At 42.8% G+C, this 21113-nt stretch overlaps 1 protein-coding gene across 10 annotated transcripts in view; it reads right to left on the bottom strand.

Moving 5' to 3' along the window:
* Window positions 1-21113, bottom strand: part of MECOM (MDS1 and EVI1 complex locus) — a 377863-nt gene that overhangs the window by 21311 nt on the left and 335439 nt on the right. For 5 of the 10 annotated variants that reach the window (XM_068954365.1, XM_068954367.1, XM_068954370.1 and 2 more), the window contains 6 exons: window positions 20886-20988; window positions 18372-18588; window positions 14796-14943; window positions 13902-14058; window positions 5749-7105; window positions 3608-3695 (listed from right to left, as the gene is read on the bottom strand). In XM_068954365.1, the coding sequence (XP_068810466.1) occupies window positions 3608-3695; window positions 5749-7105; window positions 13902-14058; window positions 14796-14943; window positions 18372-18588; window positions 20886-20988 (2070 nt within the window). The remainder of the gene's footprint in view (window positions 1-3607; window positions 3696-5748; window positions 7106-13901; window positions 14059-14795; window positions 14944-18371; window positions 18589-20885; window positions 20989-21113) is intronic. The other 5 variants (XM_068954368.1, XM_068954366.1, XM_068954371.1 and 2 more) reach the window with 2 other exon arrangements.

Genomic DNA, 21113 nt, shown 5'->3' with positions numbered 1-21113 from the left:
GGCCATGGGCACCGAAAGGAGTTTTGCCCAAGCAGGGATGGAATGAGAACTATGGGGTTTATGTCTTTACTCTCTAGTCCAAAAATCTGTTTTAAAGCTCTGTCTATTAGCGGTCACATTATGCAATCAAAAAAAATTCAGTTAAACTCCTACTTAATCAAATCATAAGTTTCACAAACAACTGCACCTCTAGAAATATAAATTTGTAGGAGACAAGCATCAAAAAATATGTTGTTTGTATTTTACATAGATAAATCCTGCCAGTAGAAAATGAAAACTAACGGTGTAATCCACACCTGTACTTTTACAGGGGTGAACAGGACTGTAAAACAAAAGCAGCCTTTCTGCAAGCCATTCCCCAGTCCTCTATAAATACCAAGCCAAATTCTGCCTTTGCGAACAGGAGAGCCCTCTCCGTTACAGTGAGCAGGCAAGCAGATTTGGACGTGTACTTTTTTGACAGGATGTGCGATAGTGGTTTAGTTTCCTTTTACGACGTGTTTAGAGCGCGCGTTACTCTCGCGACTTTTGTATCAGGCCATCCCCTAACGAGTTAAAGGCATTATCCCCAGCAGCGAGATGAGGGATAAAACGAAAGCCAGTCTTTACCACGCGGTTTTATTTTTCTACTGAGCAATGAGAAATGTGAATGAACGGGAAAACAGGTGCAGCACGCATCTTATATAGGAAAACGCTGGAACGGCGTCCAGCAAAACAAGTGACCGCACATACTTATGCCGTGTGTCAGAGGATGCTGCTGAGGAAGGTGTAACGCTGCACAGAGTTGGACGATGATTAGGAAATAGCCGGCAGGCCAGCGCCCTTCCCGAGGGAGCAGCTGCCGGCTCGGCCCCGCCGCCGCGCGCCGGCCCCCAGCCCGCGCGCCCGCTCTTCCCCCCGGGGAAGCCGCTGCCTTGCGACGCGCGACCGCGCGGCAGAGCGCAGGGCTGCAGCGAAAAACCACCAAAGACGCCGTCCCGGCCCAAAGCGCTCAGAACCGACCTGGGTAAAAACCCAGGAGACCAAACGGAGCAAAAGCCGGAGCCGAGAAAGAAGGGACTAAGCCTGAGGTGCTCAAAGACTGTGCGAAACCCGCACGGTACGGGACGCCTATCCCACCTGGAAAAGCAAACGCGACGTGGGAAGGACTGCTCAGCCCCGACGAGCTGCAAGGCCTGCGGCAGCCCCCGCGCCGTCCCACGCCGCGGCCGTGCCGGGGTGAAAAAGGGAATGAAAGCGTCCCCCTTTCCTGTGCAGCTCCCCCTTTTCATCCTGCCTGCCTCCTGGGGGTTTCTGAGGGTTGCACTTTTCACTGCCCCTGGGAAGCAGCGTGCTTATCCCCGTAAAATGAAAATAACAGAAAACAGAGCTGAGTTCTCTGCTGCTGCAGAGAGGGTAGGTGAGGGGCGCAGATTAGACAGCTCATCACCTCTAATGTCTCCTGCTCGTACTAAGTCCTAGACTTGATGATGTCACTGGGACTTTCCTCAGCCACCAACAATAGATTTAAACGGTTCTCTACAAAAAAAGCGGAGAGGCCAAACCCTGACATCCTGTCACGAATGGCAAAACTCCCATCGCTCTCAAGGGGCCCAGATCCCCTCTAAATACCTGCCGCATCCTCTCCTAATGTACCATTAACCATCCTCCAGTTTCCCACCTGGTGTGTAGCTTAGTGTCATACTGCACTACCTAAAAGAGTAGCCGATGCGCTCCCTGCCCACCACAGACAAACTCCTAATAGCGCGTTTGTACACCAAGAGCCTCCTTCGGTACCCACGACAACACTGCCTCGTATTGGAACGAAACGCAGGAAAGCCTTCTACCAAATACTGCCAGAGTCCCTTTGAACCCCATTTATCTAAGCAACACTGATTTACACCTTCTGATCTTCCAGCTAGGACTAAGCAAAATCAGTGTGTTTCTTCTATCAATATGCCCTCCTTTAAATAATTTACAGCTAAATAGGAGCCCCCTACCTGCTCTGATACGATACGAATGGCGAGATTGTGCCTGTAACTTCCTGGGTATAACGGCTGCCGTCCTGCAAACCTGAGCTTTTGCCCTTCGGTCACTCACTCTCCCACTGCAGAGCGAAAGGCAGAGATGGGCGAAGGCTCTTCATTAAACCACACCGAATACAGCGCATCAGCCAAACTCCCCTCACTCACGCAGAGACAGATGGGAAACGAATCACAGAAATGAATTAGCCCCCTTTCAGACCAGGCTGAGCGCAAGCAGGATTCAGTCCTGTTTACATATTTGCTTATTAGTACTACCCACAATGAAATGGGAGTTTTTATTTGTTGCTTTGCAACTTTGGCAAATAAAGTAACAGAGCAGGAGCTGCCAAGCTGCTGAAGATGCACGCTAGTACATAAATTCTAGATAATCTTAATACTTCATTAACCTTCACTTCCTCCAGGCATTGGAACTGGAAAGGGATGTTCTTTCTGCATTCTCCACCCATGCCAGAGCATTATATTCGCCCGTCTGTGATGACGTGTGCCCTTATCAGTCCTTCCCAGATCTCTGCAAGTCCCACGTTTCAGAGTATATTCCATACGACAAAGGATATAACCACTGATTCCTTCACCGACAAAAAGCTCGCTGTGGCAGATGATTGCCATCGTTGGCCCATGAATTCGGAGGAAGCTGAACCTGAGACAGGTTCTGCACTTAAAATACAAGACCCATATAGGGTATCTCAGTTAGGATGAGTCTATAGTCAGCGAGGGGTTCATATTTGCAAATACCACAGGGGATTTTAGATTAGGCACAAGATTTAACCCACAAAAATATTGATGCAACATCTCCTTGAGCAAGCAGAGGAAGGACAAAACTAGGGTGGCGTGCTGCTGAAGGAAAGCAACGTGAAGTCTTCCCACAGGTACTGCTAGAGGCACACTCTGATTTTTGCTTCGAGGACACCCCCATAAATTTTTGCTATACAGCAAATAAGAAGCGGGATAGCAAGCATACGACCTATAAATAGGACAGCAGCCCTCTCATAATATAGCAAAAGCTGATTTTTTTCAAGCATGTAGAAGGGATTCTACAAAGCCCTGGGACACACTGTAGCTCCACAACTCTTACCTAAAAGATGGAGGGTTTGCGTTATGTGAGCTGAAAGAGGTATGTAGAAGGTTTTCTCTCTTTTCTGGGAGTCCTTAAATACTGATGAAAGGGACTGCTCTTCTAAAGGCAGGTGAATAGCTGGGGTGCTCAGTTTTGTAGACGCGACTTTGGATCTACATCATTTCCTTGTAATTATTATTGACTCCACTGCAACCGCCCGCAGCACGGGAGCCTGCCGAACAACTGGGCAGCTCCGAATGTTGGTAGTTATGTTACAGTTTTGTAGGAATATGGTTCTAAAACATACATGTAGTTTGAATTTGGCTTCGTCTATAATCAAAACATGTTGTTTCATCTGCAAAACATCAAGAAGCTCAGAACAATGCTCATGTTTTTCCACCACAATGGTGTAGTAAAAATTGTGTGTTTTAGGAAATCCAAAAATGACTAAGACTGCATTCATTTCTCTGCACCTGCTCTGAAGCATCAATAGGCTTGTTTACAACATCAAAATTCCCAAAATACTTACTTGTGGATGAAACAAGAATCCCGGGGAAGGTCTCAAGTATTTTTCTTTTAAAGCTTCGAGTGGGTCAGTTAACTTTCTTTTCTCTACTCTGTAAATGTTAAAATTACATTTGCTTGTGATGAATCAGTCTCAGATATTAATAATTACACAGCTACTCATGTTTAAAACAGTCAATAATACATCAAGTAATTGGTTTTTCAGAGATAATGGTAAAACTTGAGGAAATACAGCCAACTCTTCATACCTGCATACAACTCTACTACTACTGGCAGTTGTGAAGTGCCATTAAAGGGAGATTATACCATTTACATAGGAAATAATCCCATTTCAGAAGACCAGTAATAATGATAACAGAAACCAATGACTAACTACCAAGCACTTTTATGAAGAAATATGGTCCGAGTGCATTTTCCACTCCAGGAGTGGAATTCAAGGCACGAGGAGCTCTGAGTAATAGGTCTCCTCTCATCCACCCCTGTGAGACATTGCAGTCACGATCCTGGAAACCGCTCTTTGTGCACACAAAGTTTGCGTTGCACAGCGCAGCATGGGAAATGCAGGCTCGAAGGAATGCAACAAATCTGATATATCAGCAATAAAGACTTGTGATCAGCTAATGCGTGCATTTAGGTAGCAAAACACAGTGCTGATAATTCAGAAGCGGTATGGAAATCTGAGGCCTTTTTGCTTTCTCTCCTATTGATGTGCATGGTTTGAGGGACAGATCCTGTTGCCATTATAGAGATGTAACTCACAACAGAGGAAGGCTGAGTAACAACTGGCCTCATGCTTCACTGGCAGAATTTGCAAAGATTTCATTAGTCTGTGATGCAGGAGCATAGAACAGGAGTCATTTCCACTGCTTCAGGCATTTAAAATAAATATGACACACAGAGAACCTATGGTCTAACACTGATACCGATCTGGCATGAATAAAACCATCTCAGTAAGTAGCCTCATATCCTGTTTCTTCATAATGCGTACCTGTTGTCTCAGGCGAGAGAGCATTCTGCAAAAGTTTTGCCAAGAGCATTTCTTTTTTAGATAAAGTTAAAAGTAAGATCATTTACATGCCAGTAGCTTTTTTTAACAGTAGTCTGTAAAATGGGTCATTTGGATTATGGACAAGCATTTTTATAGTGAATATTTCTCTACTTCTATGTTCCTGTAGGCTAACTTAGATGCATCACTATTGCTGATTACACATATGCAAGCAGAATCGCAAAGGGCAAACAGCGGCTGACGTGCACGGGACGTAGGAGAAATCCCAGTGAAATCAATGTCAGCTCTACTGGAAGGCACAGAGGGGCTAGGTTCTTACGACCAGTTTTTAAAACCTCAGTTCACTGACAGCGCCTACTTGTGTGCCCATCAAAGCGAAAAACAAAGCTCCCACTGATTTAGTAAGATAGATGAGATGAACTAACCCCTTGGTTAGTTTTTGCATACACAAGGACATTACGCCTTCCCTTGTATTAAATGAAATGCCTTAAAAAATCAACACATTGCTCAAATCCATGTAAAAAAGGCAGAATTCACTCTGAATTTCCATAGTCTTTTTATACATCTTAGGACAAATTTGCATCTTTGCCTTACCTATGATATATTGCTTTTTAATATAAGAGGAACCAGAAAGCTGGTGTACAGTTGGCCCAGACAACCTTTTGAAATGGACTCTCATTTCCAGGGAATGGTAGAGGAAAGGGGAGTTAAAGACAGGTGGGACGCATTTTGGAAGAGAAGTCATTTGTGGCAAACCAGTCTTTTCAAAGATACAATGTACAAAGTATACAAACATACAATGCTGACGCCAATTCATTTATGGTAAGAGAATATATTCGACTTGCGCATGTAAAGCCGTGCATGTTAAACTAGTGACCCGCTTCAAACAAGGCAGTAACAAACACTTGCTAACTACCGAATTGGAAGACGTGTTTTGATCTGAACTGTTCAGATTTGAGGCTCGGTGTCCAGGTTAGCATGCAGCCTGGATCGTCACATGCCCAGGTGGCCTTGTCTCCCTGCCACGGTGCCTACAGGGCGGCAGAGGGGATAGAGCTGTCCTGCATCTGTGTGCAGGTGGCTCAGACAGGTCTAACTAGCTATACCAAAGGATGCCGAGATCCAGCATAATTTTTTACCTGTAAATGGGATCCATAAAGAACGGAGTTGGTCTGGCATGCTGCAAAGAAGACTCAGAAGCTTTCCTTTGTTCAAGGTCTCCTCCTTTCTTTTCACCAAACACGTGGTTTTTCCGAGGCTCGGCCGGTTTTGTGCCACTGGCTCGACTTCTGCTGCCCATGCTGAGATCTAGAGGCTGGTCCTGGCTTGTCACAGGGGGAGCTGCTGGTTTTGAGGATATAGGAGTAACTGGCTTCTCCTCCTTACGCTTAGTGGTGAGGTCAAAGGGAGACTCAGAGCTTCCCTTTGGGATCTTCTTAATTTCACTGGGTGATTGGGGCTCCATTTTCAAGGGTAACGGTCTCAAGTCTCTATCAGGAAATGGATACATTGATTGAGAGAATGCTGGAAAAAATGGGAGGGGAAACATGGAAGGGTAAGGTAAGGCTCCGACTTTTTTGTCTTGCAGCCCCACAAGTCCTGTTGAACCAAAGTATTTTTCAGCAATAGAAGCAATAGCCTTTATAGAATCATTCACAGCTCCTGACACCGCAGTTTGCTCCTCTAAAGATGGTGAGAAAATGGAATGATTGCTGTGTTCTTTCTTATTATTTATTGAAGCCAAATTCTGAAGAGAGCTTACTTTGTCTTTGAACATTTTACCATTTTCTTTAAATTTCTCTTTCTCACTTTCAATGTCACTTTCCAGATCAGAGCCAGAGGTGGTTTCCAGGTCACTGCCACTGGGGGTACTGACATCGTCAAGGTCACTACTCTCTGACTGGTCACTGAGTTTTTCATGTGGCCTCTCTTCAGAGGACCTCTCTGGTTGAAGCTCCACTGGCTTATTTTCACCTACAGATGGTTGCTTATTTAGTGCCTTCAAAATATCCTGTGTAGCTGGCAGTATCTGAGGATTTGTCATGAGGGGACTTTGACTTTTGTTTGTCTGATCTGTGCTTGGTAGTCCTTTAACAGGAGAACTAGTAGGTATCAAAGGTGGCCTGTGGTACAAGCCTGAAGGAAACAGACCAGGGAAGCTAAAAGAAAATCCAGGAGCTGTTGGAAAGGTAAGACCAGCAGGATGCCTATTGGCTCCAAAATAGTCAGCAAGGCCCGGATTTGCATGATTCATATTAACCATGGACGTTTTATCCATAGCTGGGGTTCCAGGAAGTGAAATGCCTTGGCCAAAAAATCCTCCTGCTGCAAAATGGTTCTTGCCCTCACAAAATCTCCTGTGTTTATTTAAGGAAGACGTAGTGCTGAACATTTGTCCACAGTCTTTGCACTTGATTTGGGTTCTGCAATCAGCATGCATGCGCTTATGACGACAAAGGTTTGAAAACTGAGTATAGGATTTATGGCAGACCTCACCTGTATGTAAACAACAACAACAACAAATCTCAGGCTTTATGGTAATTTCCCCCACCCTCAAAATTTTGCAAATAAAACAATTTTTTACCCTTAAAATGTCAATTCGGAAGCCATAAGGAGAAGTCTGGTTGCACAAATATATGAAAAGCTACTGTACTATTCCAAAGCAAGGCATCCAAGCAGACAAATGTCTAAAGACAGCACACACAAAAAAAAAAAAAACCCTCCAACGAAGCAGAAAAGGTCTGAAATCACTAAGAGGTAAAGTTTGTTTCCTTGCTTCCTCTTTGTATTGCACAGATTTTCATCCTTGGAACCATTATTTATGAAATAATGCACAGCACTATTGCATTAGCACCCAGAGCCCGGAGAAGAACTGTGGCCCCAGGGCTGTAACACCAGATGAACAAACGGTGCTCCCGATCGAGCAAGCACTTCTGTCTTTGAATGACTATCTGTCTGAAGACATTCATTTATGTCACTATTCACATGTGTAAAGTTATTCAAGAAAATTAATATTTGCAGAGACAGACAGAGCAGCTGCCTCACAGAGCTTTCGGTCTAAAAGATGCCAAGGATATGAAAGAGGTGAAGAAGGAGGCAACCAGATATTTACAAGCACATGCTATTATTAACAAGCAACATTTTTTCCCATTTATTAAGAAGCTAATCTTGTGAAAGTCTAAGCTGCAGCTTCTAAAATAACCTCAGTTGAGTACTCTCACCTGTCCCAAGTATTTCTGCTCATGTAATGCATATGGTCACTGTGACCAGCAACAGGTGCCTTAGAAGCCATAATTCTAAATTCCACATCTTAATAATGCTATTAGTCTTAATATTGCTTATTTTTCTCTCCCACGTGAAAAAATACACTATATTGTGAAAATATATACTATATTTCAACAACAATTTCCTTTAAAAATGCAGCAGTATTTATTTGCATGTCTGACGCTCAAAACAGCTCAGTGGATTTCCTTTCAAACTCCTCTGGGGTGGCAGAAACTTCAGCCTCACAAAAGAAGCAGCTGGAGAAAGCCTGAAGCCACGGAGGGAAGATCTACCTCGATCTGATGGGCCTGATCTAAACCGCAACATTTAGCATGTTGGAGCACAGTTTCCTACAAACATTTCCATTAGCAGGAAGCTGAAAGGGTTCCTGTAGTCGGTACAGACCAGGACGCCCCACTGGGAAGAGTGAACTGTGCCATCGAAGTGAATGGGATATTCGCCTGTTCCTGAAATATTCCATCTACGGCTAGTCGCTACCCCAAAAACGTTACTTCCTACCTTGCCTTCACTGCGTTGCAAAAAAATGCCATGACATCCTTGATTTTCTGACTGCTATGAACCTTAGTGAGCAAGCTACTGGGGTAGCACCCAGAGTAGAGGTCTACTAGTTAAACTGTGGTTTGCAAGAGCATAACCCACAGCTCTCCCTACCGCCACCCCTCCCGCCCACAACGCTAGCAAGTCGTCCGAGCAGTCCCACCGAATGTCACAGCGTTTGCCACGGATACTAAAGTACGTAAGTACTTCTGGGACCATGCGACTGACCACTCTCACTGCAGGGTTTATGTGTGCTTCGGAAACCTGCGCTGGGCAAGGAGGACATCTAAGAGGCCTCCAATAACCATTATTCAGACCTACAGAAATTCAGCCAGGCGCAATGTTTCAAAGGGGACGAGCAGTACAATTCCCAACACACATGTGACATTCATTCAGTTTTTTTTTCTTACATTTACCTTAGGTTACCTTTTGGGGAATTTTATATCCTTTGGGCTAGCAGAAACATCAGACAAGCTCCAAGGTTGTGCTCTTTCTTATTCTAAAATTTGTCAGCACCTCTGGACTACTTTGCTTCTAGTAGTATAGGCTCTCGCTTTGTTTAAAAACAAAACAACATTAACAGTAAGCAGCGTTATCTCTCTGTAATAAATCCTCTTTTTTTTCAGCCAGGAAAAAGTATGTGGCCACTTTATTTTTATTTAATTTGTGTTATATCATAAGCTCTCATCTTTCACACATCAAAGCCACACAACAATGCACATTGTGTATTCTGAGGCCTTTTTAACAATCATTTTCATGATTTGAGACAGTCTGACATAATTTACAATGGCTCTATTTTAAGCTTGCAAAGGAAACTGAATTGAATGTATCCCATCCTGCACTGTTGGTTCCCATGAACTGTAATCACGTCCTCTAACTTCCACTCACATCAGGGCCTGTGCTAACCTTCCTGCTCTTCTAAATCTCTGCCCTTGAGAAACTTGACCACTTGTTGTCATGTCTTAACTGTTTACCTCTTTAGCAGGCTGCCTCCTATCTCAGCAACAATGCTCCCATTGTTTGAGGGCCTGATCCTGCCTGCACTGCACAGACCAGCTCTCCCTATTCATGTCCCATTGACATCCTCCGGACAATTCATGGGGTAAAGAGTGAAGAATTGGGCCCAAACACAGGAAATTTGCAATGCAGTAATTCAGGAAGAATGCTTGTTGCTGTGTATCAGTTATTGTTCCTGTTAGAAACCTTCATTCACAAGGAAAGAAAAGGGAAAAAAAAAAAAGAAAAAAGGAGGAGGAGAAGAAGAAGGAGAAGGAGGAGGAGGAGGAGAAGAAAAGAAAGAAAAAAGAAAAAGAAAAAACAAAAAAGAAAAAAGAAAAAGAAAAAACAAAAAAGAAGAAAGAAAAAAGGGAAGAAAAAAGAAAAGAGGAAAGGAAAAAAGGAAGAGGAGAGGAGAGGAGAGGAGAGGAGAGCAGAGGAGAGGAGAGGAGAGGAGAGGAGAGGAGAGGAGAGGAGAGGAGAGGAGAGGAGAGGAGAGGAGAGGAGAGGAGAGAGATTTATTTTTTCTAGCTGCCTGCTAGAATGCTTGATTTTATTTTATTAAGTGCTTTCTGTTTCTCTTTTGGGGAAGATTTTCTCCACCTATTTAACATAGAACCATTGGTTGTTTATATGTTACAATAAGAAGCCCTACTCTCTTCTGTTACTTTTCGGCTATTTTTATCCTAATCATAGGCATAAAGGCCTTGCTCCCACAAAATAAAGTCTGTGCTGTACTTCACAGTACAAAATCAAGTCTCTACAGTCAAGTTTAAGGCTTTGTGCACCGCTTGCCCTCATTGCTGAGGTCTTGCACAGAAAGCTCCCATCGCTCCCATCAGCTTGATCACATAAACCAAAATTAAACTGTCTATAACGGCACAGCTTGTGCAAGTGTAGGAAAAGGGTTGCACAGTCTTCATCTGGGATATTATGGGCCAATTCCTCTCTTTCTATAAAGCAGGGAAACTCCACCAACACTTACAGAGTTATACCTGCTATACTCCAGCTGAGCATTAGACCATATATATATTTTTTCAGAAAAAAATCTCCATTTGTCCTTTCAAAAATACATACTTTTACAAGGCTAATATATAATGCAAAACAAACCATGTTTTATGGACTCTGATCTTCTAACAGGTCATGGTAAGAACCTGCTTCTTATTCCCACGACCATATCAAATTTAACTTTTCAGTTGGGTAAGACTAGACTTGTAACCAGAGGAAAAAGCGTGCATTGACAAAGAGCTGTTCTTCCAAAAGTCAGGGAAGTTCTCCTTTAAAGAACATCAATACATTATCAATTTATTACCCCCCATTAATATATTCAAAAGTCAACAGAACTGAGAAATATGCTACTTCCAAAGAAAAGCAAAAATACACATTTACAATTTAAGGCTACCTTACAAAGTATTAAAGGAGATGCAAACTAATCTTCTAAATGACTAATGCATTTTACCTGGGTTTTAAAACTAAATTAAGTCAATCCTGACAATGAAATTAAATAAAATCTGCAACTATTTATCATTACAACTTCAATGACATATTTAATAGCTGTACTGCCAAGTTTACCTTTTTAAGCACAGAAGTTGTATACAACTATTTAACGAGGTACTTCTCGGTCAAGGTGCCTCTTGCATTTAACAGGCAGTCTATTAAACATGTGGCTTCCAAGGCTGACAAAAGAGATTTTTGGGCCCAGGTCCAAAGAAGCCCTTACTCACCAGTGTAGTCTTACTCACGGGCACTGTTGTACTGAAACCTCGATGTAACACTGCAGTTTACACCAAACGCCCCACTGATTTTTCTGGGGAATTCTGTGTATAAATCACTGGCACTGCCTGGGCCACGGAGAACATTCCCCAGAGGGAGGACTAGTCAGATAAGTTATTGTTATATGATCTACCTCTTTTTCACTGCATGGCTTTTATTTCCAACCAAGTAAAGCTTTCCTTAAAATTTAGTAGATGGGGGGACGGTTATCAACTTTAATTGCTTCCACGTATCAAAGCAAGAGAGGCTGGGTTTGATTTCTCCTGTTACACCTTATTTCATCCTTTAAATTGTAGGGCCATACTTTCAGGCAGCTAACTTGTAAGGGAAGCTTCTCTCCTTGCAGTTTTTACTGCTGTCCAGACCCCAGGTTTTACACAAACTCCCATTCCCAAGTTGCAAAAATCCATCTCATGTTTAAGTACATTCTGTACCGTGATTGTCTCAGAAGCCAAAAAATAGCTCGCAGTTAAGTTTGCAAATTTTCTGCTTATTAAAAAAATTACTGTAAATACTATCTTGAATATGTTCAGTCTATTATGGCATGTGGTTTCTATTTGGAGAGGCTGGAGATTTTGTGAAGGCAGTGAGTAATTACCTTGGTGTTGGTGAGTTTTCACTCAAGCTTGGGCGGTATACTGTAATAAGAGACAGTTGCCATAAACAGACTGGTAGAGTAAATCATGGTGTGTGGCCTTTTGGTGGAAAACAGATATCTACTTTAGGTGACCCTACCTCCCACCCCCGTTTTCTACCAGCTCCCCTCCATGACTCAGAAAAGCCTACCAAACATGTGGCTTCCAAATTCTTTTCTTCTATAATTACACAGCTATTATTCACAGACTGTTCAATGGTTTTTCATCTCTCATACTGTAAGTTTCAAGAATATCAATGGCTGTTTTGATTTATCAGAATATATACCAAGAAAGAGCATTTCAGATATGATTTAATTTAAAAGAGGTACCACTCCTACATAGGGCAAGGACCGCAATAGCTATTACCTGAAAATTCCCTGCCTGGCCAGAATTTACGGTTTTTGAATAATTGCACATTGTAAGTGTAATTAGTTAGCCAGTAATCCCAGGTTTAAAAATTATTAGCAATGGCTATAATTAGATCTAGTTATTACACATTTCCTCATACAAGAAGTTCAAATATAAGTATTATCTAATCTAATGGCAGATATTCAGACTTCACAGAAGTAAGTCTTTTACACCATCAGTGCTTCCCTTGATGTATTATCAATACCCGAAGAACATGTCAAAGTACCATTTTACTGCTCCACCATCTTACTGCTCCCTAGGAGGCTAAGCTGAGTGTTTCAATGCACTGTGGAGGTTAATACCACAGCTGTGGGGATTCACGCCCTGGAGAACAGGACCATAATAGCATAGAGGGGGAACTGCAGCTTTACTGCTATGGGAGCAACCTTCTGCTTGGCCTTAGAGCTTGGCAGACTCTTTATCTGGATGCAGGGCTATTTCCATCCATCAAACTTAGTATGAATTACCAGTATAGAAAATATGGTCTGCTGGAAAAAAAAAGCATCAAGGTGATATTTTGGTAAATTAGTATTGAGAACGGCAAAAGATGAAGAAATTTAGAAAACAAGTAGGGGAAGTGGTCAAAGTAGGTGCTTTTCAAGCCATAACAGGTGTTTGAAAAGACTGGGGGGAGCTTAACAGTAGCAAGAACAATATTCTACAACATTTTCTGCCTCTGCTTCACTTTTGAAAGGCAAACAGCTTGCAATGTTATCATGTATCAAGGTTTCCTCATCTCGTAGAAGGATCTGGCTAGGTAGCACATACGATCCTTGAGACTTTGACGATCGGTCTTGTATCTCACTACAGAGCCAGGCTCACAGATGCAGCAATTTTTATTGCTGGAGCGTTTGTTGGTAAAGATCTAACAGCTAAACTCAATACTTAAATTTAGGACGTGCAAAGAAGCCTCATGGAGTAAGGCAATCTTCTCCAATTGGCTTTAAGGTTTATTTTTCCCAATTCCAATGAATACCATGGTATATCATCTGCTGTAGATGCTACAGACTTGTGGCCTAAAATTAAATTCTAAAGGAAAGCAGGCTTTCACATACCTTTGCTGGTTCCCAACCCACCCTGACTGTGGTCTCACCTCTCCTTAGGTCAACTGAAGTATCAGCTGCTGCCAGACGGGTCAGCCCCTGCCTTCCTCCGCTGCCCATCGCGGCCCGGCGTTCCCACCTGTTCCCCTGTGCCAGTGCTATTGCTGCGTGGACCTCGGGCTCAGTGGGACAGGGTCCAGCACAGCATGCAGCACGCACGGGCTGATGCTCACACGAGGGAGGCAGGAGAGGAGAGCAGCCAGCTGAGGTTGGTTTAAAACAACACAAGACTGCAACCTCCAAGCCTGGTATCACTGGCTCTTAGCTAAATCTTACTCCCAAGTCGCTCTTCGCCATCTGTGCATGCAAATACATTCCAGGGACGACAGGTACCTTTATACAGTGTCAGCCTGAAAATGAAAATCATCTAAAAAGAATGCCTTGTACTGGACTGTGAATTACCCTATACTCATTTAATAACTCAAAGTACAAGCCACCCCCGCTGAAACCAGTGGGAAGGTCAATGGAAGCACAACACAACCTTCTGCTTCCAGGTAATGCTGCTTTTTGACAACAGAAACACACTTAACTGAAGATGCTTAGTTGAAGACTTACATATAAAAGGTTTGACACTGCTGTGGATGTGTTTATGCTGTTTGAGGCCTGAAGAAGTGGCAAAGGTTTTGCCACACTCTGGACAAGCGTGAGCCCGAGCCCCAACATGCTGGGAACGAATATGCCTCTGAAGGTTGCTGGGGTCCGTGAAAACCTGCTAGGAAATGAGTACTGATTAACCAAGAAACTTAACTGCAGAAGAAGCCAGTTATTACAAGCATCTGTCAAAATTCACACCGCAGGGTTACGAGAAACTTTTTTAAGATTTAAAAACTCTCTGACTGTGGCTGCTTGTTGTATCTCAGTCTTCTAAATGGAAGTCAATGGAAGCTGTGCCCAAAAAAATTTCCCAGGTTCAGCCAAATATTTAGTGGTTCTGTTAAGCCCTTTGTAACCATTACACCAGATGCAATAGCACTTGCAAGTAGAAGTCCCAGGGAATGGGAAGGCGCATCCATGCACCCTGCACTTCCAGCAGGGAGTCTTGCCCTCTAGAGCTAGAATATTTGCAGTAGGTATCCATTATGTTGGTAAGACATACTGAGGCAATTCAAAGCATATTTATAGTGTTCTGTGATGGCAACCAAACTGAGGAAAGCAGGTCCCCACTCCCTTTCCAGAAGAGTGCTCAGGGCTTGCAAGTCAGGCAATTAATAACCTTAACTGTTCAGCTGCTCTCACGAGCTGCAGAACTCGGCTTGCTAGGGGCAGAAGTCCTCCTCTAAAACCCACAAATTCTACCCACAGATCCTTGTAAATTCTAGAGAAACAGGCTGGACCACCGCAGAACTGCTAGCATGAACTCCTGAGTCCTGACTCAGTATGTTCCTGCCTTCCTACTCTCGCACGTTCAACAACACGAGCAAGGCCAAACAGCCTACAAATTCACTGTACCTTGGCACAGTTTTCACACTCGTAGTGCTTCCCACTGTCATGCGACATCTGATGACGTATCAAGTTGGACTTCCAGTTAAAAGCTTTGGGGCACTGATCGCACTTGTACTCCCTCTCCTCGCTGTGCGACAGCATGTGCTTCTCCAGGCTGTGGAAAGAGAGGCAGGCTTAGTGAGGCCCCGGCAACATCTACACAGAAACTTGGCTTTATCAGCGATTTGCAGATCAGCGTAGGAATTGAGATGGAGTGCCAGAAAGAGCAGACCAAACAGAGCATATAATTACAGCAACTAGCACAAAAAGCCCCAGAGGCCCAATCCCGACAGACCGAAGGCATCTGAGTTTTGATCAGCAGCATCGAGCATGAGGCCCGGCACAGCTTCCGGGCAGGATCCCCCTCTGTACCACAGTAATACATTGTCTAATGTTTTGCCAGGCCGCCTGCAGAAGTTGCAGGAGATGATGCTTCTATCCCTCCCTAAGGAGATTATTTCATACACCTCTCAATATTTCACTCTGGTAACTCTTCCCTGCAGTCTAAATTATTTCTACCTTATTACTTTCACTCTAAATACACCTTGGATCCTACTACCTTCTGCAACTCCACTCTTTGATGGCAGCCCATCAAAGCCCATTATTTACAGCAGGAATAGATCAAAAACAGCAGATCCACTGCAGTAGGACAGACCTAGTGTAAGTGACCAGAATCAAGTCTCTAAATATGGTACACTAAGATTAAAGTTTCAGCTTGATTATTATTAACTACGTTCAACTAAGTAGTTGTTTATGCATTCATTTCTTAGTTGTTTATTCAGTTTAGTAGTGCGTTCCATCAAGTGTATTTTTCGTTGCACATCCCTGAATCCATTCTGAACTCAATTCTCTGAATTCAGCTGTGAATTTTCTAATTTGCTACTTTAGCATTCATTTATAGCAAATACATACTTTCAATGCCTGCACTGCTTGGTCACATATAAAGTTTATTGCTTGAGTAAAAGAGGAAAGACCACTGCGTAATGCAGAAGCAGGTTCACAAAAAGCCATTGGGAGCTGGAATTCTTAGTATCAGACTGAACGCCAGCCAGCCACCCCGGGGCAGCTCCTACACTCTTCCTCACTTGGATCTCCCACTGAACCCTGCTGAACCAGCGGCCAAAAGCTGCTGGCCCAGCTACCAGATTTACAGTCTGTTCTGGGTTTTGCAGTCCCATTAGCAACTTTCATTCTCAGCCACAGGTAATGGCAATGCTTTCGTCCTGCAGATGCTACCTACTTCTACCCCTCTCAGGCTCTTCTTTCCTTCTGAATAAAAAAAAGAAATTCTGGCTTCCTCTCCTAATACCTCTGGAACGACTGAACCTCCATCGTGCGCTCATAAACAAATTTGCCAAAAGATCTAAAGAGACTCTTGTCCCCCGCACTAGCACCAGCTCCCAGGATGCTTGACATGGCTACTCAATCTCCCATTAACATTGGAGCCAACATAGACATTCAGAGCTCAGATCTTCCTACTCAGCTGTTTCTCAATTTAATTACGCACACCCTCAAGCACAGGTCGTTCAGGCCTTTTGTTTTATACAATCTGTATATAGCACACTTCTGGACTTTTTTGCTGTGAACTGTCTTTGTCATGTATTAGCCTTTCAATAATTCAAGAGTTCAGAGAATGACTGCCTTCTATCTCATTTTTCACTCTTTCTCACTGTACTGCCCATCTATTTATGATGACTCGTTCTTTGTTTTCTACCCTTTCTCTTCAATATTTAATATTCTAAGCTAAATTTACATTTGTTCAATGATTCCCATGTTAGATAATGCCCTCTAGTTCGCGGCAGAAAAGAACTTTAACACAGAATAACTCACAATGTGTAAAAATGTTACTGTTCCAGTTTTTCCTTCCCTTACATAACTGCAACCATTTTGACTTGATCTACCTACATCAGCCCTTCCAAATCAATCACTTTTAGACTGAAAATTAGACAAGTGGAGCCAAATTCTGCTCAATATCCCCCAGTGAATAAGGCATTATGCCTACACAAATCCACACTCAGTGGAGGTGACCAAAATATACAGAGAGCAATGTTTGGCACACGTGTTTTAATTTTTGTGATAGTGTCATTAACTTTGCTAAAGCATAAGGTCATATGACAGGCTGATTGGAGATCTCCTGCACGATACTGAACAACCTCCTCTCAGTCAACAGGACCTGAAGACAGTCTGCATTTTGAAATAGGGTGCTACATCTTGCAGAAACGGCACAGGAAATGCTCCGTATCAGTTGTCCAAAGGGGTTACCTCTGCAGGTGCACAAAATCCTCCGGGCAAACATCCCACCCCAGCAGACACCAGCTCCAATAGAATAAGGTCCTGATCTATGGACTAGTAAAGATTTCTGTGAAAAATATGAGCTGATGAAATACTCTACTAATCAATAAGTCATTATTTAAGGGGCAACTGATTATTAAACCATGCAGTATCCAGCTGTCTCCAAAAGAGCATTAAGATATAAATTCATGAGGAAAGTACTGCAGAAGCTCTTGTGCACTCTAAATACCTAACAGCAATCTACAAAATTTGCTGTAATCGGCACTGCAATACATTATTTTCAGTCGCCAGCAAGAACTACAGTGACAGGACATATGTAAATCATCACCATGTAGAACTTGTACTTTCTATTTACATTTCTTTCTATGCATATTTCAGGTATATATACGTGTATGTCTACCTATTTAAACAGACAGATATAATAAGAAAGAGATGAAGCCAAGTGCCCTTTGTACCCTTGATTTCCAAAGGAATTAAAATTATTCCTCTGCAGAACAACATAAAAATACTGTTTGCCACTGACCACCACTAAAACAGTTAAAACGTCTTCTACTGTCTTTGCATTTCATTACTACTAAAATGAGATTAATTTAATGAAAATACGCAAGTTGTGGCTGGATACTGTGGGCCTGATCCTCTTCCCACAGAAGCTGAAGACATTTGTATCAGCATTATTTTCAGCTGAAGCAGGATAGTTCCATACAATTTATTTCTCAAAAAAGCTGTCATGTTTAACGTGATGACCTGAAGTACTGCACTGTTTCAAGACTGAAAGGCTGTATATCAAATATTAACACTTATATTACTGTCTAACTTAACTCTACCTAGCGTGGCTTGTTTGCAAAGATAAAATTGCTGCCATCAGTGAGTATTCCTCAGAGACGTTCTGAGTTACGTCTGCCTAAAAATAATGAGCCCAGACCTTAGTTCATCCGAACTATAATCACTTCTCTGATTTCAGTGCAACTAGACCAACTCATGACACCTAAAGAACTAATTATCAGAGGATCCAGTTCTTTAAGGTCCCCTCTAAGGACTTCAGGTCAAGGACCAAATCTCTGAACTGCTGGAACTGGACGGATTTCCATGTCCTAAAACACCAACCAGGACAGAAGTCTTATTAATTTTCGTATTTATTTTGTGTATGAGAGGAAGGCATCAGACTCTGCCCTAGTTGATGCCCTGCATGATCTGACTGAAGCTGTCACAGAATTTGCCTCATTCCATCACGTTTTAAGCACCTGCTCCTACCTTTGTAAGTCTGGGAAGACTTGATCACACTCTTTACATTCCTGGATTTCATGTACATCCCGAAGGTCATTTTCAGTGTCAAGCTTTTTCTGAAAGTCCTCCTCCACCATGGAGAACGCAGAGTGAGGTGTGCTGCAAGGGAACTTCTGGTGGTCTACTAGTTCAGCCTTGGACTCGAAGAGCTGGTCACAGTCCTCACAGCGATACTGGCGCTCCTCTAGAGAACAAAGATAAATTATGTTTTAATTCTACAACGTACAACAGTGCAATACTATTTATGAACCACCTGGGTCACATCCAGTAGGGAACCTAACACTACATGTTGATATAATATCCTAAATGGAGATATATAGGGTGGATATCCAGTGGGGAGGCTGTCAGTCTCTACCTTTCAGAATGAAGTAGACTGACTTGCACACAAACGTCAACATTAAAAATACCCAGAGGGGTGTTGATGACGTTTTTAAAAGCCTTTTAATTTCCATTATGGTTCTCTTCCAGCATCTAACCCTGCTCGATGTAAGCCAGAGGCAGATGAAGTGGGAGGGTAAAGGAAAGAAGGAGCCTTACTTTAAAATCAGTAGGAGTAAAATTGGTCACAATGTGTTTCTTACTAAAAGTGACCACAGGAGTTCACTAGTATAATCACTTTGGAGTGAATATTTCATTCCATGAATTAATAATTCCTGCAAAACAACAGATTAGCTGAGGAAAATCCTCAAAAGTAAACTTGGAGAAGAGCATGCCATGATATTTTTTCCGCTGGATTTTATCCTAATGTCGATGTTACTAGCCGTACCGCCTAGTCTGATTTCAGTGTCATCAGTCCCGCAGACATAAATGCCCACGGGCTCTGGGTCCATAAACGTGAGGAGTCTGCCTGACGTCTCACATGTATGCAGTGCGGTCGGTGGTCACTACCTGAGGGGCAAGCTGATCCGGAGACACCACCATTATGAGGACGGTATTCTATTGCCTGCTGTCCACTAGCAATTGTTCGAGCCAAGTGAAAACCCTATGGGACATATACTTGTGTGCGACTGCAGAGCGTTTCTCTGGTGCCATTTATAAAATATTCGATGGAATAGGCACAGAAAATATTGTGCTTGAAAAGGGTGACATCTTTAGCAATAAACATTACCTCTAAGGGGGAAAAAAACAACAACAAATGAATGAATGAATAATCCCCATCTTTTTTAAGAGACCATAAGATACTGCTCCAAGTGTGCAGGCAGTTGTAAGAAAGTACATCCCTAGATGTCACCTCTCCCGTCCTGGGAAAGCCCCTGGGCACAGTCTCCGAATTCTTAAGAATTCATAAGACGTCCTTGTTCATATTGGCATAAACTTGAACCTAATGTGTATCAAGTAGATCTCCTACAGCTAGTCTCAGCCATGGCTCGACAATCCTTTGCACTGCAGACAGTAGAGCCGAAGTAGCTTTTGGAGGTGGGGGCAAATCTGAGGCAACCTAAGCTGCAAGGAATGAGCAACAGCCTACAGGTTTTAGATAGAGAATCTGTGTATAGGATAAATAATGAATGAGCAAGTGAAGGAAGACTGTCTGTGTTCTCAAAAGCGACAGCAACATTAACAACCTGTGATCTTCTCTTTTCAGGAGAACAGAACAACAGTCGTTTAGCTAAGTGACAAAAAATAACCTATAATCAGGGTTCATACATCTTAGACTGGAAGGACCAACACAGCCTAGAGATGACTTAGAATCTCTTCCTCCTTTTGCAACATCCATGAAATGATTAAGTTTCAGTTTCAAAGCCTTACTACTGCCCTCAGTTACCTCTCTAGGCCTCTGTTTCTGCCAGGGAGGTTGGAATATGTAAGGGAAAAACGTGAAAGACATCAAGAGCTGCAGAGACGCAGAGAAAAATGGACTGTGCAAACCAGAGCTGACCAGTTTAACGGGCACAGAATGCAAGTTACATTCAATTTTTAGGTAAATTAGTTCAGAGACACAGAACCCCAAAGCCAGCTTTGGCATCACCTTTCAGAACAGACCTCCAGCGGGACTGAAGGAGAAAGGCCCTGGCATGGCCTCCAGGCTGTAGTTCAACTAAGGGAAATCATGCATTCATATTTAAGACATGAGTGGAAAGTCCCCCAATGGTTGGGAATTTCAGTTCATTCCCAGGCAACCTATGACCCCTCTGTCTGGATTCTTCATTTCCAATGCTGAAAGATGTTCAGTTAGAAAATCTCACAGTTAAGGGGCAGCAGCAACAGGACTCTTAGTCACAGACACTGGCAAAACACTTTGATTAAAAAAAATATATTAATCATGTTAATATTAAACTTATTTATTCACCAAACAGCTTTCAGAAAAACAAAAGGGTAGGAATAGAGACAGATATAACCAGCACAGTCCAGTTCTCCTCATTAGCTACAGTGAAGCTCTCGTGGATTTCAAGAGGATTCCAAAAGAGGAGATATCTTCCTAATTTTTCACTTAATTTCAATGCTACATTACACTAGGTTAGACAGTAAGAAGTGGCTAACCGTGAATGTCTGGAGCCATTGTTTCATGTGAATAATCTTCACTCTTCATGAACAGTAAGAGCTCCTCTCCTGGTTCAATATCTGCTACAACTCTGTAGAATATCTGAAAAAGAGAAAGCAAAGTGAGCCCCACAAAAGGCAAAGAGGCATCAAACACTGCTAGAGAATACTACCGAATTTAAACACATGGCCAGACCCTGCCCTGGTTTGGATGTTGGCTGCATTCAG

This window comes from Struthio camelus, chromosome 9, assembly GCF_040807025.1.
Source record: "Struthio camelus isolate bStrCam1 chromosome 9, bStrCam1.hap1, whole genome shotgun sequence".
Classification (NCBI taxonomy): domain Eukaryota; kingdom Metazoa; phylum Chordata; class Aves; order Struthioniformes; family Struthionidae; genus Struthio; species Struthio camelus.
The sequence above is the reverse complement of the archived record's forward strand: the minus strand, read 5'-3'. Positions and strand labels throughout refer to the sequence as shown.